The sequence below is a fragment of the Bos taurus genome, chromosome 5 (assembly GCF_002263795.3).
Source record: "Bos taurus isolate L1 Dominette 01449 registration number 42190680 breed Hereford chromosome 5, ARS-UCD2.0, whole genome shotgun sequence".
Lineage (NCBI taxonomy): Eukaryota > Metazoa > Chordata > Mammalia > Artiodactyla > Bovidae > Bos > Bos taurus.
In genome coordinates, this window is record NC_037332.1 from 33,934,646 (window position 1) to 33,962,406 (window position 27,761).

Here is a 27,761-nt window from a genome sequence, read left to right on the forward strand (position 1 = left end):
TCTCCGAATGCCTTCCCTACTCCAGTCTAAATTCTATTTTTAAGCATAGTTCATATCCTAACTATTTGTAAAATCTTACCTGATTTCTCCAGGCTCCAACTTCCTTCCTTCCCTCTTTCCTTCCCATGTGTACATATGTATGTCTCTGAAATCTTTCTGGACTTATCTTTGTTTTACTGTACAGTTTGGTGTCTATCATGCAAGTGTTTTATTGTTGTTACTTTATATGAAAAGGTCTTTCTTGTTTCAGTAGGCTGTATGTGCTTAGTCCTCATTCATGTCCAACTTTTTGTGACCCCATGGACTGCAGCCTTCTAGGCTCCTCTGTCCATGGGCATTCTCCAGGCAAGAATACTGGAGTGGGTTGCCATGCCCTAATCCAGGGATCAAACCCAGGTCTCCCACATTGCAGGTGTATTCTTTACCATCTAAGCCACCAGGGAAGCCCAAGAATACTGGAGTGGGTAGCCTATCCCTTTTCTAGGGGATCTTCCTGACCCAGGAATCAAACCAAGATTTCCTGCATCACAGGCAGATTCTTTACCAGCTGAGCTACCAAGGAAGCCTGTAAGCAATGTTAAATTCTCTGTATAACCTCTTTTTTGATCTGTATCACCATGAAGAGTTAGAGAAGTTTGTGTTTTTTACATGGGTACTGTTAGTAAAATGTACCAATAAGCATACCAAGATAATACTGCTTCTTAAGAATATCTCTGAATTTTGTAGTGAAGGATCAGAAATGTTCTGTGCTTAGTAAACTGTCATTTGTAACCTGTTATAGACGCTGGGGGATAGTCATTGTTGTTGGGTTAACATCAAGATCTTCACATGATGATCTCATTCAATCTTGTAATTAACTGTACAGTCTGATAATTGCTTCTGTCCTTCAGTGAAACTATAATTCTTTTGTTTCTTAAACTTGACCTGCACTTCCTGTCTCTTTGTCATGGGCCATGTTCCCCTTCATTGAGAAGTCTCAGCTTAGGGCCTGTCTCCACCTATTGTCTCCCATCCCCCGGGCACTGCGACTGGCCTGCAGTAGCAGGCTGGATGTCGATTTATGGCAAGTCAAGAAGTTAAGGAGCATTTTCAGTAATGATGTAGAACTGTGTTATGGACATAACTCAGGATGGGAGACTATATCTTGTTAAGTGAAAAAATACGTCTTAAAAACTCTGTGGTATGATTTCCATTTTTGTAAATGTATACATATTTTTAAAAATCTGTACTTATTCCTTTCATTTAACAGATACTTATCAAGTGTCTACTGTGTGCCAGGCACTGTATCTGTGTGCATAGAAAAACCCCTGAAGCTGATACTCCAATATACATATACAGTGATCATCTCTGCTTGCTGAGATAACAGGTGACTTTTTTCTTCTTATTTGTTTTTTCCTTCATTTGCAAGCTTGTGTTTTCTAATTTTTCTACACTTATATTATTTGTTAATATGGAACTAACACATTTTTTAAAAAACATGTCTGTTCTTCAAACGTGTACTGTGTAGTATTACATGAAAAACAATAGACTAAAAACACTAAAATTCCAAAGTTAATAAAAGAGAGCTAAAAAGGAAGACAGACAGGAAAAGAAAAAGGAGAAAAGAAGGGAAGAAGAAGCACGTTAAACTTTAACACTGGCCCATTTTGGGTGTTGGGTTTCTTGTACAATGTTTGTTCTAAAGATTCTGCAGTGGGTATGTATTAGCTTTAGAACCAGAACTTTTTTTTCCCCCTTTTTAAATAGCCAGTTCAAATGTGACTTTTCTGTGAAACTGCCTCAGATCCCTGAATTTGACCTTTTCGAAAGCTTTTAAAGTCCTTTTATCACCTAGCACTCAATAAATATACGACAAATTGAATGGGTAGTATTTTCTAAGTATGGCCTTAACTTTCATAGTGATGAATGTCACTAATTTTGTTACTTTTCCGCATTTTTCCAGTTTTTGTTTTCAAGAAAAAGTTAGATTTCAGATAGGCTATTTCACAACAATAAAAATGTATTCTTTAAAAAAAAAATAGGAGATTACAACCTAGACAAAACAGAGACTGACAAAAAGCCATGTGAGGCGAGAACAAGAAGATGCGATCTGTAAGGCAAGGAGAGAGGCCTCAGAAGAAACAAAACTTGCCAGCATCTGATTTTGCACTTCTGGAACTGTGAAAAAATGAATTTCTCTTTAAGCCAAAGGCAAAAATAAATGTATCCTATGTGATTAACTTAGTAGTGGCATTTGCCTAATACTGACATAATTTTAATGGCCAGAACTTCATCTATTCTTTCTGTTCTTTTCCTCTTTTGTCCATTGCATGTGTGTGTGTGTGTGTGTGTGTACATAGTATATATTTGTATACACACTTGTATATTAATATAAAAGTTTGAATACAAACAGTAGACTCAAATCTGTTGTTAGTCACCTTTTCCTCTCCTTAGAAATTTTTTGTCTAGTACCCTATTTCCTACAAGTTTATGGAGAGAAAAGGACTCCTTAGCTCAGATTGGAAATGCCATCCACTGAGTGAACTTTCTAGAAGCTCTGCAGGATCGCTTCAGTAGCCTCTGAGGGAGTCATTTAGGTGAAAGCCAGGGTGGCAAGACTCCTAGGAATGACCCAGTCTGGTCCACTTGTGTGGCTTTCTTTAGAGGGGGCCAAAAGGTGATGGGGGCTTCAGCCTTTTTAATGCACTTCAACTTTTGCAAAGAAAACACAGGCTGTAGACATTGCTGCTGTGTGAAGGTACTAAAAGCAATTAGTCATGGCCCGAGCTCCAGCACTGCCACCCTGGCTGGAAGAATCAGCTTGGAGCTGCCAGGTTGGCTTTAGATCAGGAGTTCAAGGAGCTTCGGTCTCTTGTCCCTGCTTCCTGGTTTCTAGAAGAGGCCTTGCTCTGCAGAAAGGGTGAGCCTTCTGGAACCTGAGAAAGTAGACAGTATTTATCTTGTGGAAGCTTTAAAGGATCATGGAACCAGGGAAGTCTCGTTCTAAATGTGTGAATGAAAAGGAGTAACGTGTGGCCTAGCTGTTGGGAAAAGAAGAAAGAAATTATTGAAGAATTATCATTCCAGAGTACTTTCTGAGGGTCCAGAAAATATTATCATATTTTTACTATTTTAAATATTACATATTTTAAATATTACTTCCTGGGTATTGTAGGATGTTTACATTGGCACATTGGAGTTTTCACTCTTAACTAGGTTACAGTTGTGGAATTCAGGGTCAGACAAAACATCAAAACATCATCCAAGGGGGTTTACCATTGGAGGTGAAAAAAAAAATCTTAGTGACATTCTGCTTCATCCCTTGGTCCTGAGACTCACTGAGGACTCCCTTGGTCCTGAGACATCACCTCACTGAGATTATCCAAGTGAGGCTCCCATACCTTTATAGGCCTGACTTTGAAAGTTGCATTTCCCTCTTGAAAGGATTCCTGGACCCAGTACCAACATGTGCATGTGCGTGGGTGTGCATGTGTGTAGGCTTCCCCATACCAACAATTGTCGACCCAATTCTGACATTATCTACCAGTAGCTAGAATGAGATTCTACAGGTCGAGGTCTTCATCCCATGAAACTGCCCTCCACTTCAGATGCCATCACAAGTCCGAGTTGTTACCTGTGCTGCTGACTGACTGGCCATAAATCAGAGGTTTTCATGACCTCCTCATTGGGTTCCAATAATCTTCCAGAAGAGCTCACAGAACTCATGAAAACCTGTTTACTCACTTGGTTACCCATTTATTACAAAGGATATCAAAGGATACAAGTGAAGTGAAAGTGAAGGTCACTCAGTGGTGTCTGACTCTTTGGGACCCATGGACTATACAGTCCATGGAATTCTCCAGGCCAGAATACTGGAGTGAGTAGCGTTTCCCTTCTCCAGGGGATCTTCCCAACCCAGGGATCGAACCCAGGTCTCCCACAATGCAGGCAGATTCTTTACTAGCTGAGCCACCAGGGAAGCCCAAAAAGATACAGACCAACAGCCAAATGTAGCAGTACAGTGGCGAGGTCCTCAACAAAAGAGCTTCTGTCCTTGTGAAGTGTGGGGTTCAGGATGTGGGGAGTTCTGGGTCCCTAGTACGAATACTCTCCGAATCTCCTTTATTAATTTTTTTTCGCGGCTTCATTATATAGGCATCACTGATGAACTCATTGGCCATGAGTGATTGACTGAAGTTCTCTCCTCTTCCCGGAAATCATGGATAGGACGGAAAATTCCAGTCCTCTAATCAAGTGTTTGACTCCACTGGCAACCAGCCCACATCCTTAGGTGCTTTCCCAGAGTTGGGTCATTAACATAACAAAAGACATTTATCACTCTTACAGTGTGTGTAAGTCGCTCAGTCATGGCCAACTCTTTGCAACCGCATGGGGTTTGTAGCCCACCAGGCTCCTCTATCCATGGAATTCTCCAGGCAAGAATACTGGAGTGAGTTGCCATTCACTTCTCCAGGAGATCTTGCCGACCCAGGGATCGAACCTGGGTCTCCCTCATTACAGGCAGATTCTTAACTATATAAGCTCTAAGGGTTTGGTGAGCTGTGAGCCAGAAGTAGGAACGAAGACCAAGTATGTATTCTTTATAACAAATCGGGGCTTCCCTGATAGCTTAGTTGGTAAAGAATCCATTTGCAATGAAGGAGACCCTGGTTTGATTCCTGGGTTGGGAAGATCCACTGAAGAAGGGATAGGCTACCCACTCTAGTATTCTTGGGCTTCCCTTATGGCTCAGCTGGTAAAGAATCTGCCTGCAATGTGGGAGACCTGAGTTCAATCCCTGGGTTGGGAAGATCCCCTGGAGAAGGGAAAGTGACAGTCATAAAGTGAAAGTCACTCAGTCATGTGTGACTGTGACCCATGGACTATCGAGTCAGACATGATTGAGTGACTTTCACTTTATGATAAATCACAGTACCACACCTCTGTGGCCACCTGCTTTTTGATTTGTGATGCTGTGTGTCTAAAACTCTGTAGTGATAGTGCTCAGTTGCTAAGCCTAACTTGTGTCTGACTCTTTGCAACCCTATGGACTATAGCCTGTCAGGCTCCCCTGTCCATGGAATTGCCCAGGCAAGTATACTAGAGTGAGCTGCCATTTCCTCCTCCAGGGGATCTTCCCAACTGAGGCATGGAACTCTCATCCTCTGTGTCTTCTTCATTGGCAGGTCTTTACCACTGAGCCACCTGGGAAGCCTGAAACTCTTATATATTAATGGTGACCCCTTTGAAATTTAAATCACAATCATCCATGTAGGGGAAAATGTGAACTCGGCAAGTCTTTCATTTCTGTGAGGAAATATAGTTTCAGGTGGATTAACCTAAATCCCCAGAGTATGAGTTTTTAATTCCCTAATTCCCTGACATGGAGTGATTTCATTGAAGAGATTGATTTAATCTCTTGGAGTTGATGGATAAACTGTTTGCTAAATTTCAAAACACAGATTTGTCCTTTGCTGCTTGACCTCCAGGTTGGGTGGTTGATCCTGCATGATGCCATTTATTGAGGATTTGCATTTTTATTAAATGGGGATTGCTAAATCAGAGGTGCTTTTGTGTCCGTTCAATCTGTACCCAGCTATGTGTGTGCCCTGTGGTCTGACGCATTAAAACAACTGAATCGCTTTCCTTTTAAACTTACTGCTTCATAAAAGGGCATCTCTATTGACTAAAGATGACATGGTATTTCTATAAATGTGAACATAAAGATTATGGGACATGACTCCTTTTATAGTTAAAAGTGTAGGGAGATTTATGAAAGACATAAAATGTACAGTCTCTATAATTTGATGTACCAAGATTGCTTTAATACATTGAATAACAAAATGTAAAAGTTATCAGTAAATTGTTTGTGTGTAATAGTTTATTTTTAATCAGTGGTATTTGTATGTTTAATTATTTTTCCTTGTGTTGTATTTTAGGGGTGTCAACCTTATATTTTTGCTGCTATCCTTTTGTAAATACTCTCAGAAAAAGAGAATTTGGACCCATTTTTTGACGACAGGTAGTTTCTAAACATGATGCATTTCAAAAGTGGACTCGAGCTAACTGAGTTGCAGAACATGACAGTGCCCGAAGATGATAACATCAGCAATGATTCCAATGATTTCACTGAAGTGGAAAATGGTCAGATAAATAGGTGAGTATTTTTCCACTAACACTTTCTCTCCAATGAAAGAAAGGTCTCTAAAATATTATTCTGGTTTTTCAGTTATTCTCTTGAATTATTCATTACTAAAGTTATGCTCCATTTGAAGATGTAATTTGAATTTCATATGTGACATCTGTTGGGCATAGTCTGCAATAGCAGATGAAGCAAATAGGAAAGGAATTTATTCATCCTTTCGCATCTTTCAATTGAGTCTAATAAAAATGTATAAATACATTGGACCCCAACCAGCCCTAACTTTTCAAAAGCTTTATGCTTATGAATTAGACCAACTGTTGGAATTTAGCTGCACGCCATATCTGAATGTGTACTACAGTCATCTGGCTTCGCCCACATTTTAATCAAGAAATGGTCAAAGTCGCACTTGCCGACGTTCACATGTTAAAACGACAAATACGTCATTACAAGCATCATTTGTAACATGGATTTTGAGTAATAATAACATAGGGCTAAATGCCTCTGTGAGAAACTAGAGAAATAGTATATGAAACAGAGAGAAATGAAGAGATACTGTGAGTGAGGGAAGGTAGGGGGCAGATAGGAAGAATGCTGGCCTGGCAGCTCTCAGCCTCAGCTGTGACCACAAGTCCTTCCAACCCTTGGGTCCTGTGTTTCTTAAGTTACAAGAATAGGACTAAACTTAAATATATATATGTATGTATATTTTAATGATTCGGGGCATTATCTGACCTGATTTTATTTTTTTTAATTTATTGAAGTGTAGTTGATTTATATATTGTGTTAGTTTCTGGTGTATGACAGAGTGATTCAGTTTTGCATGTATATACACTCTTTTTCATATTGTCTTCTAGTATGGTTTATCATAGGATAAATTGAATATATAGATATTGAGTATATTGATAATTCCCTGTGCTATCCAGTAGGACCTTGTTGTTTATCCATGCTATGTATAGTAGCTTGCACTTGCTAACTTAAAACTCCCAGTCCTCCTCTCCCCCACCCCCTTCCCACTGCCAGCCACAAGTCTGTTCTCTATGTCTGTGAGTCTGTTTCCATCTCATAGATAAGTTCGCTTGTGTCATATTTTTAGATTCCTCACATAAGCGATATCGTATGGAATTTATCTTTCTCTGCCTGACTTACTTCACTTAGTATGATTATCTCTAGGTTCATCCACATGGCTGCCAACTTATGTAGATCCCTATCGGAAAGTTTTTCAGCTTGGGAGTTTGTGTGTGGTTTGTTTGGAGTTGAGGCCTCCTAAAAGGCTGGGAGAAAAGTGAAATATGTGGGGACTACTTATTAGAACATAGACATGCTGCACTTGGGAGGGCAGGGTCAAAAGGAAATTGGGAGGAAGGAGGATGAAAACATTTTGTCAGCTAACCAGGCATCTCTGCAGCAATCCTTTCTGATAATCTCTGCATTCTGATACAATGTGTAATTGAAAGTCAGGGGTAGGATTGGGCTGCCCTCATTTACATACACTCAGAAGTTTCAGCCCCCTCTCCTCCTTATTCTCTTCCTTAAATGTTCTCAGAGATTAAGTCTCCAACCCAAATACTTCCTCACTACCATCCAAGTATCATTTACCGTGTGGTGATATTTCTTATTGTTGGACCCAAGTTTGCTTCTTTGACCTTTCCTGTGTAATTATTAAGAATAACTGCCATTTCTTGAGTGCCAGTTGTGATTTTATATTACATATATCCTTATAACAATCCTTAAAATATCATGCAATGTATTCTTTTGCAAATGAGGAAATTTAAAAATTTAGTATACCAATAAGAACGTGGAAGCTCAGAGAAATAAATAACTTGCTCAAGGGCACATACAGGTCTGTAAGAAATCTGTGTCTTTCTACCCTCTTCTGCTACCTCTGTTTAAAATGCTCCAGCATGAATGAAAAGGATAGTTCCTACTCTCAGTTTGAACCCTGCTAAACTCTACTAGTGCTGTTTTCTGCTCTGGGTTCCTGGGGTGTTCTGTAGTCACTACTGATTTCCACTGAACAATGGATGGGACATCCGTCAGCTGTTTCACAAGTGCAAATTTTGGGTTTGTAACAACTTCATTCCCAAATCAGTGTAAGCCTTGAGGACCTTAAAACTAGAGTCCTTTATAATATTCAGTTCAGGCTCTGAACTTGATCTTTAAGGGTTTTACTATGAAAAAGTATTGTTTTGGAGGCGATAACCCCTTGCAATAAGAGAAGGCACCGCTTCTCACCCCTTTGGGTGCCTGCCAAGAGAGCCCACTTGCCTACTAGGCATGGGCTGTACAGCCTCATATTTTTTGGAATTTTATTCCACTGTTGCAGATGCAGTGTGATGCATTTATTTGTCCCCTCTTTGGTTGACACGGTTTATGAATCTTGCTTCACTTCTGGCTCTAGACCAATAAAAATTAAAAATAACATATTACAGCATGAAGCCCAAAAGGTAAATAATAATCAGAAAAGAGCCCCCACCCCCATGATTTCTGCAAAGCTACACCTGAGTACCTCTGACTCTTCTGGTAGCTTTTTCACATTCGTGGGAAGAAGGTAGGCCTGATTATATGAATCTAAGAGAATCCTCTCCCAGAACAGTGAACTTCTAGGTAACAGTGCATCTTTGTAAGGAAGCTAGAGAAAATGTTGGAAGCAAATGTTGAACCCTGATTACCTGGCGTCCAGCTGATAGCCTTGCCTGGAAACTTCTCCCCCTAGGATACTTTAAGAAGCATTTTTTAAAGTTTAGTTAAAAAACAGAGTAGAGCCCTTTGGGTATTAGGACTCCTGCCCATCTTCCAGTTCAGTTGTTCTATTTCATGCCCTAATTTTTTGGGTGGTAGTCATAGAAATCGTGCCCAACTCTCTTATGATCCCATGGACTGTAGCCTTCCAGGCTCCACTGTCCACGGAATTCTTCAGGCAAGAGTACTGGAGTGGGTAGCCATTCCTTTCTCCAGGGGATCTCCCCTACTCAGGAATGGAACCTGGGTTCTCTGCCTTACAGGAGAGTTCTTTACTGTGTGAGCCAGACAGCAGAAGCCCTGCAGTCATAGAAGTCTACCCCTGGAACAGCAAAACCTTTTGAAATGTCCACTGGGCCAGTATTGCTGACATTTTAATGTGCATTTGAAACACCTGGAGAACTTGTTAACATGCAGATTCTGACTCAGTAGCTCTGGAACTGGGCTTGAAATTCTGACTTCCTGCAAGCTCCCAGGTGATGCTGGACCTCATTTTGGGTAAGGAGCTCTAGACACTCCTCTAGATGTGATCTTCTGGAGAGGAGGAACCATCCTAACCGTCTTTATATCTCTTATACCTTGTTATCATACTATAATGGTGCCCGGTACAGGGCAAACATCTCAAAGCATTTGTTAAATGAAAGTGACAGAGACAGAGAGAGCTCTTACATACATGGTTTGAATTTCAACTTGTATTGAACGCTGGCTCTATCCACAGGTCTTGTGTGATCTTGTGCTTTGAGCCTTAGTCCCATCTCTATAACACAAGCATGAAAATAATACCTGACCTCCTGGGATTGCTGGGGAGTATTAAACACAATGCTGTTTGTAGGTTAAGGACTCAAGCTGTACTATCAGCCAGCTTCAGTTCAAATCCTGGCTCAATAGGTTAGTTATTAGTAATCTAACTTTAGTCAAATTACTTAATTTCCCTAAAATGGAGCTAATTATTGTGAAAAGAGATGAGAAAACTCATATAAAGTACTTGGCACAGGGTCTGGCAAGATATGGGAAAGTCTCTAACAAAAGTACAGACCTCTTTCTTTGGCAAGCACATCTTTCTTCTCCACCCAAGGACTAACAAAACTGTTTTAGGTTTGGGGTGATTGTTGGTTATTGTTATCCTAAAGTTGTGGAAATATTCATAGATGATACTAACTGTGTCCAGGCAAATATTCACATATTTTCATATTTATATACTGTTCTCATCTCCATGTATAGTTATTGTTGTTATGACCCAGGAAGCTTGTAACAAAATCTGAGAGTCTCCTTAAGATTTTCCTTAATGAGAAACTCGTCACTACACACTCGAGTCAGTCTTTTTCCTCTCGGTCCCCTATCTTTCAGCGTTGATGAACTACGTTTGTATCATTGGGAGGACTCTTGAAAAGTCATCACTTCTTTTCTTCTAATGTCTTTTCTGTACCTTTGGGAAGAAGAGGCCATAACTTTTTCTTACATTCAGTTTTCATGTTGGAAAATTCTTCCCTCGCTTTAATCGCTCCTGCTCCAACAGAAGTCTGTTTTCTCCTATTTTCAGTAGAGTTTATCCACCAAATAAGGCTTTGTTCACCTCTCAGTATTCTCTTTAAATACCTACTGTTTCTTTAATTCATTCATGTTTTCCAGTCTCTTTCATACATGCTTTTTGCTCCTTTTCTCTTTCCTTCATATAGAATGTAGTGTTTCAGGGGAGGAGCTAGGAAAGGTTATTTAAGTTCAGCTATTCATCTCTTTTGTGTTATAAATCCTCCAGTGAAACACTATAATCTAGTAAGTAACCTGATTGGTGGAGATTAAAATAGGAAGATTATTTTCCCATTGTACAACCCATCCTTAATTGGATTGTTGTTGTTGGTTTATTTTTGGTTTTAAATAACTGCTCTATATTGCTTGCCTCCTTCACATACCTCAGTATAATGCCTCCTTTTTTAAGGCTTTGTCTATTGAAGGTCAGCATGACAGCCACTGTAGATTTTTGTTTTGTTTTGTTCACAGAACAGTTGTCTACCTAAGAGTTGATCGAATTCTGCTTTATGGGTACAGACCGACCCAGCGAAAACTCTTTCTTAATAATACTCTTATCATCCTGAGACCACATGTCAAAGACATCTTCTCCAATAGCCCATTTTTAAGTCAATAAAGAGGTCTTTGCCAGAGGTCAGTGCTTTTTTAACAGGCAATTGCATTTTTAAAATGGTGAGATTACAGAAACTTGTGATAAGCTGCTGACCTAGTTACTATAAACGGACTTTTCCATCACACAAAAAAGATTGTTTTTGTTGTATGCGTGTGTGTGTTTAAGTTTGCAGCAATATAAAGCAAAGATTGAAAAATAAAAGAGAAGAAAATGTGGAAACACCATAAAGAAAACACAGAGGCTTTCTTTGAGTACTTCATTCTTACCGAGCAAGATTTCCCTGTAGCCTAAGCCAGTCTAGTTCCTCAATGGAAGAGGAGCCTTAGGTTTATGAAGGGTTCCTCTGAGTTGCTGATGAGAAGGGCAGGTACATAGAAGGAGTGAGAACATGACGCCACCACTCTGAATGCAAGATTAGTGCTTAGTGCCACAGTTGGAGCCACAGAAAAATCGTAAATAGGTCAGAGTCAGAAGAGTCTGTTCAATCTAGAGTATCCAGCACACACACAGAAGATGAGGGTCGTGCACCAGGCAGGAAAGCACTGGCTTAGAGGAGGATGGAGGGTCTCTTGAGGGGAGAGTGCATTCCTAGTAGCACTGTTTTTCAGTCCCTGTTCTCCGAATGCCCTGGTCTTATCTCCGTCCTCACCGCCTCTTGGGAAGACCATTCGGAAGAGCAGGGGGAGCTAAGGTTGAACGAGGCCAAATCAAATTCAGCGGTACCTGGAATTTGCAGGCCAAGCAATTTGTACTGAAAACTTTTTCATTAGGAGCGCTAGTAAAGATTTTTGGGAAAACCTATTAAGCTTGGCTGCATAAAGTAGACGGAAAGAGGCAGAATCGGGAGGCACTTGAGGCACAATGTGTTTTAATAAGCTTTTTATGGTTACTCATCACAGCAGCTCTGCAAGTCCCTTGCATTATTTTCCTCCTGTGGAAGTGTTGCAGCAGGGAGCCAGCAGGCATGCAGGGGCCTCGTCTTCCTCCCCTCCCATTGCAGCCTCTGATCCTGCGGAATGCCCCTGCATCCTGGTGCCTTGATCCATTTTTCTCTGTCAGCTTTCTTCCCCAAGTCTGGGGTGCACTGGCAGGCCAGGAGCTTAGAATTGCCATAACAGGAGACTTATGGTGTTTGGTTTAGTTGATTTGAAAATGTTGGGGATTTTCCCCTTTATTTAAAAATAATGAAAATTCTCTTTGGAAAGCAAGTCCCTCCACAAGAAAGGCAAATGGGACTTTCTGGATAATGATTTGGCTCACTTAAGTTGGTTGTTAAAATTAATCTAATTCCATGCAGTCTTTTATTTAACAGAAGCACTCAGTATGAGTCCATTTCATTTTGGCAAGTCCAGCACCCCCGTTTCCTTGGGCTGCCAGGATGAAAAGGAAGGTTGCGCTCCCTTGTCCCTCTCCAGCCAGATCTGTAAACCTCAGTTCTGTGGAAAGATTTAAAATGTTAAGGGTAAAAGAAGGGCCAGGGTTAGAGTACTGTCAGATGGGTCTCCAGAGAAGTGGCTTTCATTATGTCATTCTCTTGCTAAGACCCTGCCATGCTATTTCCCAGACCTCAGCCTTTAAGATTCCTCTGGCTAATCCCACCCAATAATGGTTTTTCCTTTTCTGGCTTCCTTATTTCATCTCCGTTTTGCATGGTCTGATGTTCCTATTCTGGTGTTTTGGTTTGTTGTCGTTCAGTCGCTATGTTGTCGTTAAGTTGTTTCCAACTCTTTGTGACCCATGGACTGCAGCACGCTAGGCTTCCCTGTCCTTTACTGTCAGAGTTGACTCAAACTCACGTCCACTGAGTCAGTGATGCCATCCAGCATTCTCATCCTCTGCCTCTCCCTTCTCCTGCCTCAATCTTTCCCAGTATCAGGGTCTTTTCCAATGGGTTGGCTCTTTGCATCAGGTAACCAAAGTATTGGAGCTTCAGCTTCAGCATCAGTCCCTCCAATGAACTGGTTTGATCTCCTTGCTGTCCAAGGGACTCTCAAGGGTCTTCTGCAGCACCGCAACTTGAAATCATCAATTCTTCATCACTCAGCCTTCTTTATGGTCTCACATCCGTACAGGACTACAAGAAATGCTCCTCAACTGGAAAGTCACCTCCTGTGTTTCAGGAGACCAAGGTTTTCTTCACTTCCTTTTCATTTCTGACAGTCACTGGAAAGGTTCTAGGCAAATGCAGATGCTGAAGGAAATAAACCACAGATTGTGTTGCTCACACCAGGTAGTGGCCTCAGGGGAGGTTCGTAGTTCATATGTTGCCTGCCTTTGGTTTATCCAGGTGAAAAAAAGCAAACCTGAAGAATATGGATTCAAGATGAAAGAGGTAGATAAATAAAACCAACATTGATGATGTGTATCTTTCATTAAAAAATGGTTTATTGTGAAATACAGCTTTGTTCAGAAAAGCATCTGAAAATGTATAGTTCAAAAATACGTGCTTCTTTAAAATAGTCTAGTTCAAGTGTCTTTATATTTATTAGGGAAAAATTTATGAATTAGTTCTTACTAAAACCAGATAATTAAATTTCCAGAAAAGCCAAAAAGAATTCCTATTTTACTATTACATGTAGCAGTTTACTTATGGATGGACTTTTCCTTGTCAATAGAACTTCTTTTTTTAATGGGAAATTTTTTAAATTAGAAATTTAGGCCATAAAGTTCTAATGTTAATCCCAATAATATATTTACTGGTTCTTAGAGCATTCTGATTGCCTCCTTCTGTATGTTTTGTATATACTTGACTCTACTCAGCCTGTCTGAATCTTCCCCAGATTCAGAAAGTGTTCCTTTCATTTTGTGCCTGGAGCTGTATTGGTATTTTACATGTGCTCTTATTTAACTGTCCCAGTAACACTGTGAGATAATGCAGTAGCATCATTCCCATTTCACAGATGAGGAAACTGGGGTCGCATACTCATGCCCTCAGAATAAGTAAGAATTGAGCCCAAGTTCTGAATCCCTTTAAGCCCTAGCTCTGCCCCTGACCATGGACCATATGCCCCTCCTCCTCTACCATAATTTCCTCATCTGAACTCCTATGGGCTAGTGTCTACATCACTTATGACACACTTCCATGCCTCCCACGTTGCCCATATATAAGCGGGTGCTAAAGTAATATTTCATGGGGAGAGAGTTATTTTCCATTTTTGCAGGGGTGAGAGGAGGGTAAACCTGTGTAATAACTTTGTACTCCAAGAATGTGAGCTTGTAAAGAGTCCTGTCTCCAGTATTCTTTTTAAATGCCAGCCTTATAGTATTTTTGACCTTATCTAATGTTCCATTAGAGAAAAATCCATATAAAAGTTAACTTGCATTGCATATAGTGTTTTAATTCATTGGTATTAAAATTACTCAAAATCTATAGCTCTTTTTGACATAGAGTTGTCTTTTGTTTCCTCTCAAGATGAGCATTGTTTGGTACTAAGTAGCAATACATGACCCTTGAACTTCCAGATGTTCAAGCTGGTTTTAGAAAAGGCAGAGGAACCAGAGATCAAAATGCCAACATCCAATGGGTCATCGAAAAAGCAAGAGAGTTCCAGAAAAACATCTATTTCTGCTTTATTGACTATGCCAAAGCCTTTGACTGTGTGGATCACAATAAACTGTGGAAAATTCTGAAAGAGATGGGAATACCAGACCACCTGACCTGCCTTTTGAGAAACCTATATGCAGGTGAGGAAGCAACAGTTAAAACTGGACATGGAACAATAGACTGGTTCCAAATAGGAAAAGGAGTACGTCAAGGCTGTATATTGTCACCTTGCTTATTTAACTTATATGCAGAGTACATCATGAGAAATGCTGGACTGGAAGAAGCACAAGCTGGAATCAAGATTGCTGGGAGAAATATCAATAACCTCAGATATGCAAATGACACCACCCTTATGGCAGAAAGTGAAGAAGAACAAAAGAGCCTCTTGATGAAAGTGAAAGAGGAGAGTGAAAAAGTTGACTTAAAGCTCAACATTCAGAAAACTAAGATCATGGCATCTGGTCCCATCACTTCATGGGAAATAGATGGGGAAACAGTGGAAACAGTGTCAGACTTTATTTTTTGGGGCTCCAAAATCACTGCAGATGGTGACTGCAGCCATGAAATTAAAAGACGCTTCCTCCTTGGAAGGAAAATTATGACCAACCTAGATAGCATATTCAAAAGCAGAGCTATTACTTTGCCAACAAAGGTCCGTCTAGTCAAGGCTGTGGTTTTTCCAGTGGTCATGTATGGATGTGAGAGTTGGACTGTGAAGAAGGCTGAGCGCTGAAGAATCAATGGTTTTAAACTGTGGTGTTGGAGAAGACTCTTGAGAGTCCCTTGGACTGCAAGGAGATCCAACCAGTCCATTCTGAAGGAGATCAGTCCTGGGTGTTCATTGGAAGGACTGATGCTGAAGCTGAAACTCCAGTACTTTGGCCACCTCATGCGAAGAGTTGACTCATTGGAAAAGACCCTGATGCTGGGAGGGATTGGGGACAGGAGGAGAAGGGGACGACAGAGGATGAGATGGGTGGATGGCATCACCAACTTGATGGATATGCGTTTGAGTGAACTCCGGGAGTTGGTGATGGACAGGAGGCCTGGTGTGCTGCGATTCATGGGGTCGCAAAGAGTCGGACATGACTGAACAACTGAACTGAACTGAGAGTGAGGGATGTAAAAAGGAATGAGGCAAAGTGTCTGCCCTTGGAGCACTTTTAGTTTATTAGGTAAAACAAGAATATGAGCAACTAATCCTGACAAAAATTAAAAGCAGCCATGAAATTAAAAGATGCTTGCTCCTTGGAAGAAAAGCTATGACAAATCTAGACAGCGTATTAAAAAGCAGAGACATCACTTTACTGACAAAGACCATAATGTCAAAGCTATGGTTTTTCCAGTAGTCATATACGGATGTGAAAGTTGGACCATAAAGAAGGCTGAGCACTGAAGAATTGATGCTTTTGAATTGTGGTGCTGGAAAAGACTCTTGAGTGTCCCTCGGGCAGCAAAGAGATCAAGCCAGTCAATCCTAAAGGAAATCAAGCCTGAATATTCATTGGAAGGACTGATGCTGAAGCTGAAGCTCCAGTACTTTGGCCACCTTATATGAAGAGCTGACTTATTGGAAAAGACTCTGATGCTGGGAAAGATTGAGGGCAGGAGGAGAAGGGAACAACAGAGGATGAAATGGTTAGATGGCATCAACAACTCAATGGGTATGAGTTTGAGCAAACTCCAGGAGATAGTGAAGAACAGGGAAGCCTAGTGTGCTGCAGTCCATGGGGTCACAAAGAATGGACACAACTTAGTGACTGAACAACAAGAACAGTCGTGACTGAAAAAAAACAAAAATAAGTCAGTGAGAGCAGCTGGGTAGGACTATAAACTCTTAGCTAACTGATTGATAACTTTTCATGCATGATGTTTTGGTAAATAATAAATCATTCAGTCATGATGTTAAGCTCCAAGTCATTATAATGAGATTAAATCATTATGCCTCTCTTTACAGCAAGTTTATTTCTGATCGTGAAAGTAGAAGAAGTCTCACCAACAGCCACTTGGAAAAAAAGAAATGTGATGACTATGTAAGTGTCATTTTAATAAAGTTTGCTTCCTTTTTAAATTACAATAATTGCAACAGATGTTTTAATTCATCCAGCATGGTACCAAAAGCAGAGCTGTTTACTCACCAAGACTTTCCTTGGAGTCTGTGTATTGTCTCCTGAAACCGCTTTGAAAAAATAAGTAGACCACGAAGAAAGAATTCATTGAGTTTCATTTCCCTGTTGGTTCCTGATAGTGCTTTAAAGGCTTTGGAGTGATGATCTTTATGGAGGACTGTTTTGTTTAGTGTGACTGTGTCTCTGTTCAGATTCCAGGAACAACCTCCTTGGGGATGTCTGTTTTTAACCTAAGCAACGCCATTATGGGCAGTGGGATTTTAGGACTCGCCTTCGCCCTGGCAAACACTGGAATCCTACTTTTTCTGTGAGTGTTGACACAGCCATACTTTCCATTTAAAAACTGTATTTTCTGTATGTTTCTGTTCATACCCAGAAGACACTGGAAATACTTTTAAATGGTTCTTACTTCTTTTTATGTTTTACTAGTGTGACTATTTTATAGTGCATACTTTTGTATTGTTTGTTTGAATGCTTTTTTTCCAAGGAGCACCTAATGTTTGTACAGCTAAAAAAATAGAAAATCATTTTATTAATCAAAAATACCAAAATAAGTACTTGTGAAAAGGATAAAAGATTTGAAAATAGCACTTGTATTTTTGGACTCTTGACTTGTCACTTTAAATCTCAGCTAAATGGTGAAAATATTAAGAGGTGTTTAATCCATCCAGTCACCACTTTGGTATTTGAATTGCTGTGGGATATAAACTATATCCAAAGGTAACTGCAAATTTGTTTGTAAGAAACGTTCAAGAAGCAAAGAAGTTTTCAGTGTTTTAAAGATGAGAAAATAGGGTGTACTTTCTCCCTGAGATTCAGTGAAAAGAAAATGGGCAGTTTTCTTTCACAATAAGTTCATCTCAAACTGTTGAAGAAGACTTTCTGCAAATGTACAGGGGGCTTAATTTCAGTTGGAATGAGATGGCAGATCATTGCAGTCATCGTTCATACGAGGAAAATTCCTACCCAGTCTGATTCCCCTCTCACACCTCAAAGGAGTATCAGTGGTGCTTTGCCTGATGAGGCTGGTACAAAATGCCCTTCTCCTGGGATCTTGCCTTTTTGCCCCTGACGACACTCCCACTCTTCACTGGGTTTGCCCAGTAGTCCTCATTGTTGTATCCATAATTTCTTTGGAAGCAGTTCTGAAAAGACTACTAACCCTGCAAATTGTGTTTATTTCTTTAGAAAGACTTAGAAAACTGACAGAAGTACATTGCTACCCATCCCACACTACTCAGGCATCAGAAATTTCCATCCAGGCTGTGCTGTAGGGATTAATATTCTTACTTTTGTGTGTAAACCCATTAGAGGTGTCCTTCCTAGAATCAGAGAAACTCTGTGTAGGACAGTGAATCTAATATGTTGCCTTCCTTTTGTCAGCCTAATTCAGGAAACCCTCTTCTCTTTATTGCCCGGATCGAATCTTTCTGGGTGGTCTTTCTGTGTATGTATATCCTGAGCCAAGTGCTAGGTTTTAAAATGACAGAAGTTGAACAAAATATTTCTATGGTGATTTTTTTTTGTATATGTGAAACTCTGACCCTGTGAGGATGCCATAGATGGAGTTTGAGTAGCTGTTACTTGTGATTTTCAGTGCGTTGACATGAAACACCTGACTGCTAGTCTCTCCTTCTAAATGGTTATGTAGTCCAGCAAGTAACTTAGCTACTGTGAGCTGGAATTCCCTGTGCTTTGAAGCAAGAAAATTGCACTAGAAAAAAAATCTCACAACCCCATTTACCTCCAGAACCCTATAGTTCTGTGACAACTTTCAGTTATTCCAAAGCTGGAAGTAAGTTTGGTTCAGATGTAAGTGTTTCACATTGATTTCTTTCTTTTTAGCTATTGTAATATACAAAGTGTCAATTCTTTAAGGAGGATAATGAGAAAACTCTTGTGGCTTATACTCTATGCCAGGAACTACTCAGAGTGTTTTAAGCTGAGTCCTGACGAGTCTATGAGGCAGGTACTACTGTCCGTTCCCAGTTTCAGAGATAATGCAACTGGTGCTTGGAGAGTAGACCTTTACTCTGCAATCTCTCTTTGCCACCATCCTGGTAATTCCCTCCTCCTTTCTTCTCTGCTAGATCCTTTGTTCCCTGCATTTTCATTTCTTGCTGTTTCTGGATTTACTTCCTTTTTGCTGCTGAGAAAGGGTAAATAAAAATAAAATTTCTGAGCCCTTCATATCTGAAAAATATTTTTATTCTGCCTTCATCGTTGATTGGTAGTTTGGCTAGATATAAACTCTCTATTGGCAGTCATTTTCCTTCATAACTTGGAAGGCATTGCTTCATTCCTTCCTAGTTTTTTTTCTGTTATGAAGTCAAAATGCTTCTGATTCCGGATCTTTTATATATAGCCAGGGTTTTTGTTTTTACTTTGTCTTTCCTGGAAACTTGCCAAATCTCTTGGTTCCCAATGTTCTGAAGTTTCACAATGATGTATCTTGCTATGTATCTCTTTTCATCCATTGTCTCAGGCAACTGGTACAGCTTTTCTTTTAGAAATTTATGCTCTTCAGTTCTGGAACATCTTCTTACATTGTTGTCTTGATGAATTTCTTCCTGCTCTTTCTCTTTTTCTCTCTTTCTAAAACTGTTACCAAGATTTTAGACCTTCTGGACTAGCCCTCTAACTTTTTATTCTTTTCTTTATTTAATTTGTATACTTTTTCACTGTACTTTCTGGGATATGCCATCAAGTTTTTCTCCAACTCTTTACTGAATGTTTTATTTTTTCTTATTTTTTATTTACAGGAGGTTTTAAACATTCTTTGAATGTTCCTTTTTTTATATTATTTTATTTCTGTTTTATGATTTCATTGTTTTCCCTGAGGATTCTAGTGATCATTTTTCTCAGTTATGGAAAATTTCAAACACCAAATTCAGTTCAGTTTAGTCGCTCAGTCATGTCCGACTCTTTGTAACCCCATGAATCGCAGCACGCCAGGCCTCCCTGTCCATCACCAACTCCCGGAGTTCACTCAGACTCACGTACATCGAGTCAGTGATGCCATCCAGCCATCTCATCCTCTGTCGTCCCCTTCTCCTCCTGCCCCCAATCCCTCCCAGCATCAGAGTCTTTTCCAATGAGTCAACTCTTCCAATGAGGTGGCCAAACTACTGGAGTTTCAGCTTTAGTATCATTCCTTCCAAAGAACACCCAGGGCTGATCTCCTTCAGAATGGACTGGTTGGATCTCCTTCCAGTCCAAAGGACTCTCAAGAGTCTTCTCCAACACCACAGTTCAAAAGCATCAATTCTTCGGCACTCAGCCTTCTTCACAGTCCAACTCTCACATCCATACATGACCATAGGAAAAACCATAGCCTTGACTAGACGGATCTTTGTTGGCAAAGTAATGTCTCTGCTTTTTAATATGCTATCTAGGTTGGTCATAACTTTCCTTCCAAGGAGGAAGCGTCTTTTAATTTCATGGCTGCAGTCACCATCGGCAGTGATTTTGGAGCCCAAAAAAATAAAGTCTGACACTGTTTCCACTGTTTCCCCATCTATTTCCCATGAAGTGATGGGACCGGATGCCATGATCTTCGTTTAGAGAATCTAAAAGCTTCCCTTCTTCCCTTTATCTCATGACCTTGCTTGTTTAGTCAGCCCCTTTCCCAGGTTGTCTTGAAGCAAATCCAAGCCATCATTTCATTCAAAAATATTTCAGTGTATTTCACTAATATATAAGGGCTGTAAAACATAACCATAATATGTCATACCCCCAAAATTCACCATAGTTCCTTAATATCATCAAATATCGAAACTATATTTAAATTGCTCTGATTATCTCATTTTAAAAAAACAATTGGATTGTTCACATCAATACTCAAATAAGGTCCATACAGTATGAGTGTTTGGTATGTGGTTTAAGTCTCTGAGTCTGTAGGCCCCCTATTCTCTTCTGTTCTCTTCTGTGCAATTTATTTGTTCAAGAAACTAGGCCATTTGTCCTATAGAGTTTCTATAATCTGAGTTCTGCTGATGATTGTACTCTTGTGATGCAAGTTGACTTTTCTGTTTTGGACGCTTTCATTTTAGAACCTTTCCTTAGATGTCAGGTTGTCCCTCTCTGTCTGCTGTATTCAAGAATTGCCAGGGGATGGGGGGAGAACGAGGCTAATTGAAATCTGGTATACATGAGTGGGGCTTGTTGGAAATAGCTTAACTTAAGATGCTGTCAGTAGCCCTTTTCTTGGGGAACCAGCCATGTCAGTTTCTCCTTGGCTGTTCACATCACCCAGAGATCTTCCTGTAAGGCCTGGACATTGCTGCCGTCTTTCTTGGGACCAAGTAGACGGAAATGGCTTGGGGGAATATCTCTGTGCATGTGCACCCAATCCTGGTTTTCATTGCAGTACCCCTCCCCCACAAGTTGTGCTGGGTCTCTCACTTGGAGACTTACAGTTTATACTCTTCAGAGAACATATTTATGTATCTTTTGCCTATATGGGAGAGGAGCAGTCAGCTCAATTTACAGAGTAGATACCTGGTCTGAGGAATTTGGCTATTTCTTGAAGTTTGACAGATCCTCTTTATTGAAGCTCATCGTGTTCATTGTTGCCCACTTCCAGTAATGCCCCCAGGGCCTTTTGGGAATTCTCTGGTGTAAACTGGCTTGGCTTTCTCCACTGCAAATTTAACTTTCAGATCTGTCTGCTTTCCAGCTTCTGAAACTTTGTAATTGTCTCTTCTCTCCTATTCTTACTATCCTAGCAGTTTTGTGCCTTTAAAAAAAATCCCTTTACAGGTTTATTGAAGCAGGGGAAGCCTTAGTAAATTCCAGCGTTCCATCAACCATTCCTGAAACGTGGTTGATTTTTAGTTACACTGGTTCAGGGAGAAGTCTTGTCTTATGACTCTTCAGTTTCTTATTGAGGCGAAGACTTAGATAACGGTGACTTTTATAGTTGTAGGAAGATCTCCTCTGGATAAAACCATCATAGGTTGGTTGGTTCTTTGCAAGATCCATGAATAGCCAGCACCACACACCAAATCTTCAGGGTAAAGCCCTTGAAGGTAGTTGTATAGGGACCCAAACTTACAAGTTTTTCACAGAAGGCAGAACTCTCCTACCTCAGAACAAGGGTTCACTCTGTGTTGTAAAACCAGCTGCTCCCACAGCTGCTCAAAGCCAAGAAGCAGTTGGCAGGATGAAGATAATTCATGTGGTACAGGGCCCTGTTCCAGACTCTTATTGGCCAACACCGAGAAGGAGTCCAAGCCTGCCCAGGCTTCTTTAGAAAAGCAGCTGGGAAGGCTCCTCTGTGTCTCACTGAGGCTGGGTGCCGGACTCTTCACTGGGGTCATCTGGAAACTTGCTGGGGTGATTGCTTTTTCTTGGATGAGACTGGGGCTTATTTGGGGGACCTGACTATAATGGCTATCATTCATGTTTAAAGCACATCTGATTCAGTGAATTCTGCCCTATTATAAGAATACTGTGAGGATTTGTGTTATCCGGAGCCTTTCTGAGGCCTTATATTGGCATCTTAAGAAACAGGAAATACGGTCATGGGGACTCTCAGCTTACAGTTGTTCTGAATGTATATGTTCTTTGTTAAAAAAAAAAAATAAATAATGGGGCTGTTCCTTGAAGCAGCAATTTGGGGATGTGCTGAGGCACAGCGTCAAAGTGTTAGTTGCTCAGTCGTATCCAACTTTTTGCAACTCCGTGGACTGTAGCCTCTGTCTGTGGAATTCTCCTGGCAAGAATACTGGAGTCATGGCCATTCCCTTCTCCAGGGAATCTTCCCTACTCAGGGACTGAACCCAGAACTCCCACATTGCAGGCAGAATCTTTACCATCTGAGCCACCAGGGAAGCCCATCAAAGTAAGGGTGAGATGCTCCTATCTAATCGAGTTTTCCTAAGAGTGGGGTCCAAGGGAAAGGCAATGGATGCTGAAGAAATCTCTCTGCACTGTATCCTCCTCCTCTCTTGCTAATCTCTTTGCACAGCTTCCCCATAAATTCATTATAGCAAAACTAGGAATTAAAAGTAAATATTAGCATGGAAGAATGATGGCTTTTGTTTTGTTTGTTATTTCACATTCAGTTCAGTTCAGTCGCTCAGTTGTGTCCAACTCTTTGCGACCCCATGAATTGCAACACACCAGGCCTCCCTGCCCATCCCCAACTCCTCGAGTTTACTCAAACTCACATCCATCTAGTCGGTGATGCCATCCAGCCATCTCATCCTCTGTCATTTCCTCCTGCCCCCAACCTCTCCCACCATCAGAGTCTTTTCCAATGAGTCAACTCTTCCAATGAGGTGGCCAAAGTACTGGAGTTTCAGCTTTAGCATCATTCCTTCCAAAGAAATCCAAGGGCTGATCTCCTTCAGAATGGACTGGTTGGATCTCCTTGCAGTCCAAGGGACTCTCAAGAGTCTTCTCCAACACCACAGTTCAAAAGCATCAATTCTTCAGTGCTCAGCTTTCTTCACAGTCCAACTCTCACATCCATACATGACCACAGGAAAAACCATAGCCTTGACTAGACGGATCTTTGTTGGCAAAGTAGTGTCTCTGCTTTTCAATGTGCTATCTAGGTTGGTCATAACTTTCCTTCCAAGGAGTAAGCACCTTTTAATTTCATGGCTGCAATCACCCTCTGCAGTGATTTTGGAGCCCCAAAAAATGAAGTCTGACACTGTTCCACTGTTTGCCCATCTATTTCCCAGGAAATGATGGGACCAGGTGCCATGATCTTAGTTTTCTGAATGTTGAGCTTTAAGCCAACTTTTTCACTCTCCTCCTTCACTTTCATCAAGAGGCTTTTTAGTTCCTCTTCACTTTCTGCCATAAGGCTGGTGTCATCTGCATATCTGAGGTTACTGAGATTTCTCCCAGCAATCTTGATTCCAGCTTGTGCTTCTTCCAGCCCAGCGTTTCTCATTACCATTTCCCAAAACAGGAAAGTTGCATTTTCTGAAGATTTCTATTAAAGGCCTACATTTTATAGAAAATTAATCTCTGAAGAACATGTCATCTCACTGTGCCAGGTTAATGAGAAGTTAATTACACTATATAGAAGCTGATAAAGTAATAAATGCTTTATATTTTTCCTTAACTTCTTAGCATGTATTATTATTTTAATCATGTAACCTTTAAGTTTAAAACCATGAAAAAGAAGAATGTAATTCATGATATTCCTAGGAGCTCAAAGAGATATCACAGTTTATTGTAAACACTGAGTTTGTAAACTATCTGTTCAAAATGATCGTTGTGAAATAACATTATAATCTGTGTGGAGTAATAATTTAAATTTTATTTTGGTTGATTATTACTCCTGCCTATTTTTGGTGTTTTCCATTTTCTGTCTCACTTAGGTAGTGGTGATGAGAATAAAAAGGATAATGTCTAAAAGCACACTTTGAAAAGTGACATGCAATAAAACATGTATTAATTAGTAATGACCCCATCAGGCTCCTTTAAGAAACTAATGAGTGTGCGTATAGACGAGCAGGAAAGAGAGAGAGAGGGAGATGGAGAGATAACCAGGAGTGGCTGGTACATAGTAACACTATGTACTAAGCATTTGCTAAAGTATTAACTAGGTAGCTACTAAATAGTAGGTAACATTTGTTGAACGGTAACTATATATACCATATTATCTCATCTAATCCCCACAGCAACACTATGAAGTAAATATTACCCCCATTTTAATGATGAAGTAACTGATGTTTAATAACACCTTAGAAAGTAGGGGAGCCAGAGTTGCATTCAGAATCTCTTGACTCTAGAACCTGAGTGACCTAAAACACTGTACTGCCTTTTAGTGATGCCTTCAGAAGCCAAACTTACATTATTAATGTACTTCTTGAGACAAATCTTATTCTTATCAATGGGTACTTGCAAGTTAATCCCTTATCTCTTGAAAAATCAGTAATACAAAAAATCAGTAATACAAAATACCTTGTAAAATCAGTCAGTATTCTTGAACTACTTTACTGCTGTTCCACCAAGAACCATCACCCACCTTTTTTGTAATGGAAATAGTTCAGGAATACCCAGGATACCAAATTGTGTATCAGAGGTGGTCAAGTTCCTGGTCTCAGCAAGTATAATACATGCCTCATGTGTTCAGTCACCTAGTCATATCTGACTCTTTGTGACCCTGTGGACTGTAGGCTGCTAGGCTCCTCTGTCCATGGCATTTCCCAGGCAAGAATTCTGAAATGGGTTACCATTTCCTCCTCCCGGGGATTTTCCCAGTCCTAAGCTGGGTCTCCTGTGGCTCTGTACTGGCAGGTGGATTCTTTACCACATGAGCCACCTGGGACACCCTATACAAGCCTCAAGTATATTGTAAAACCAGTAGGCTTTGTGAACTGCTTCATATTTGTCTTTATGTGTACTTGCCTTTGCCTCATGTACTATTTAAGATTGCTCACTGCCCTTGAACCTAATTCCTTCCAGGACTTTAACTAAATTTTTTGTAATTAAGAATTGAAAACCAAGAAATAGCAAAGTCAAATAACATCAAGTTCATTATTAGGGAATTGGTTAAATAACCATAATAGTTCCATGAAATGGAATATTCAGTTCAGTTCAGTTCAGTCACTCAGTCGTGTCCGACTCTTTGCGACCCCATGAATCGCAGCACGCCAGGCCTCCCTGTCCATCACCAACTCCTGGAGTTCATCCAGACTCACGTCCATTGAGTCAGTGATGACATCCAGCCATCTCATCCTCTGTTGTCCCCTTCTCCTCCTGCCCCCAATCCCTCCCAGCATCAGAGTCTTTTCCAATGAATCAACTCTTCGCATGAGGTGGCCAAAGTACTGGAGTTTCAGCCTGAGCATCATTCCTTCCAAAGAAATCCCAGGGCTGATCTCCTTCAGAATGGACTGGTTGGATCTCCTTGCAGTCCAAGGGACTCTCAAGAGTCTTCTCCAACACCACAGTTCAAAAGCATCAATTCTTCGGCACTCAGCCTTCTTCACAGTCCAACTCTCACATCTATACATGACCACAGGAAAAACCATAGCCTTGACTAGACGAACCTTTGTTGGCAAAGTAATGTCTCTGCTTTTGAATATGCTCTCTAGGTTGGACATAACTTTCCTTCCAAGGAGTAAGTGTCTTTTAATTTCATGGCTGCAGTCACTATCTGCAGTGATTTTGGAGCCCCCAAAAATAAAGTCTGACACTGTTTCCACTGTTTGCCCATCTATTTCCCATTAGACTACTATTTATAAGAGTGAAATAGACTTATATGTCCTGCTATGGAGAAATTTTCCAGGGATGTTATTATGTAGAAGCAAACTGAATATTGGGTGGAAGTGAGCATGGGGATAGATTGAGTATATGTACGTATATTACATAGACTTTGTGGGGAAGGTTCACAAGAAAACTGTTGACAGTGGCTACTTTGGGAGTGTGACGCAGGGCCTAGGGGTGGAATGGGAGTGGAAAGTTTACACTCCTTAACGTATCTTTTTCACCATATACTTTAAGGGAAGAAATTAGTTAAGAAATTGTTTTTTAAAGAACTTAAAACTACTGCAATGAGACTTTTTCTCTTACCTTCAGAAAACTTGAGAAAAAAAAATTCAGTGTGATTATTTAGACCACAAGAGCTAGAATGAGCCATCAGTACAGTGCCACCTGCTCCAATCTGCATTTTCCCTTCATCTCCCTGCAGACTGCCTCTGCATCAGCCACAGAGGCCACCGGGACTGTGCGTATCATCTCGGCCTTTCCACTACCCAGTGGGGGCCACCCCACTCCCGTACCATCCCTGTGCTTCTGAATCCTGACATTCCTCTAAGACCCAGGCCAGATGCCATCTCCAAAAAGGTTTCTCTGATCCTCCAAGATAGAGGGAAGGATCTCCCTTTCTTCTTTTTTTGGTGTAGCCTTTATAGCAAATAGCACTTCCATTATTTAGGGCTTCTCAGGTAACGCAGTGGTAAAGAATCTGCCTGCCAGTGTCAGAGACACAAGAAATATGGGTTCAATCCCTGGATTGAGAAGATCCCCTGGAGTAGAAAATGGAAGCTCACTCCAGTATTGCCTAGAAAATGGACAGAGGAGCCTGGTGGGCTACCATCCATGGGCTCTCCCAAGAGTTGGACATGACTTAGCAACTCAGCACAGCACACATACTTCCATTATTTAGGCATATATATTCTGTTTCCTGTTGAACACTGATCCCTACAAGGGCAGGATTAATGTCTAATTCTTCCTTATTCTCCCCCTCACCACAAAATCCAAAACAGTGCTTGCCTATAGCTGATCTCAATAAAGTTTTCCTGAAATGAATGAATGACTATGTGAGAATTAGCTTAGTCTTACAAAGGCTTTAGGGCAAACAATGTCCCTTATAATTTTGCAAACTTATCAGAAGGAAAAAAGTCAACTATGAGATTTAGTTCACCCTCCAATTTTAAGTAGGCTGTGGACATGTAATGAAAATTGGAGAAGGTTAGCAAGGGACTCACCACCCTTTGGTTACTTTCCTGGGAATGCCTCTTTCATTTGAAAAATCAAAATAGAGACTGTTAAGAATTACTATGAGGTTAGCACTGCATTGCTAAAAGGGCATTTATTGCTAAATTGCTGTTTGCAGAAAGGACAGTAATTTTCATTGTTAGTTTACAGCAATTACCTTCACTTTGTGGTGGATTGTTTGTTCCAATTGTAGGTAAAGTCCCTCTCTTAATATTTACCTTTGTAGATGGTTATCACTATCCTACTACCAAAAAGATGCAATACAGTATTGCCTATAATCACAGTGTTTGCAAACAAATCAGTAAATAGCCATTCAGTAAAGATAAATCTAAAAAATGAGGAATGCTATAAGCCAAGATCAGACTACCAGATGCCTTCTCTAGTGTTTTACAATTCAGCCTGCATAAGGGGTAGGCAGAAACGGAATTAGAACAACAGACTCATCAACACATTGCCCTAAATCCTGTTCATATATTACGGTTATTTGATCATTATTGTCGTGTCACAAATATGGGCTTCTTGTTCTATCAGGAGATTTGCTGTCTTAAACAACTGCCTCAGCATAGCTCTCTGGAGTCTCTCAATCTTTTTCTGCAAATTTTACCAAATTGGAGT

General features: G+C 40.5%; 1 protein-coding gene across 4 annotated transcripts in view; it reads left to right on the plus strand.

Moving 5' to 3' along the window:
• SLC38A1 (solute carrier family 38 member 1) overlaps window positions 1-27,761 on the plus strand; it is a 78,790-nt gene that overhangs the window by 13,594 nt on the left and 37,435 nt on the right. For 3 of the 4 annotated variants that reach the window (XR_003034730.2, XM_059886918.1, XM_002687321.6), the window contains exons 2-5: window positions 1,250-1,366; window positions 5,919-6,136; window positions 16,505-16,580; window positions 16,868-16,983. Coding sequence is in view for 3 of the 4 variants with exons in the window: in XM_059886918.1 (XP_059742901.1) it covers window positions 6,015-6,136; window positions 16,505-16,580; window positions 16,868-16,983 (314 nt within the window). In the remaining variant the exon portion in view is untranslated. The remainder of the gene's footprint in view (window positions 1-1,249; window positions 1,367-5,918; window positions 6,137-16,504; window positions 16,581-16,867; window positions 16,984-27,761) is intronic. The other variant, XM_059886919.1, reaches the window with a different exon arrangement.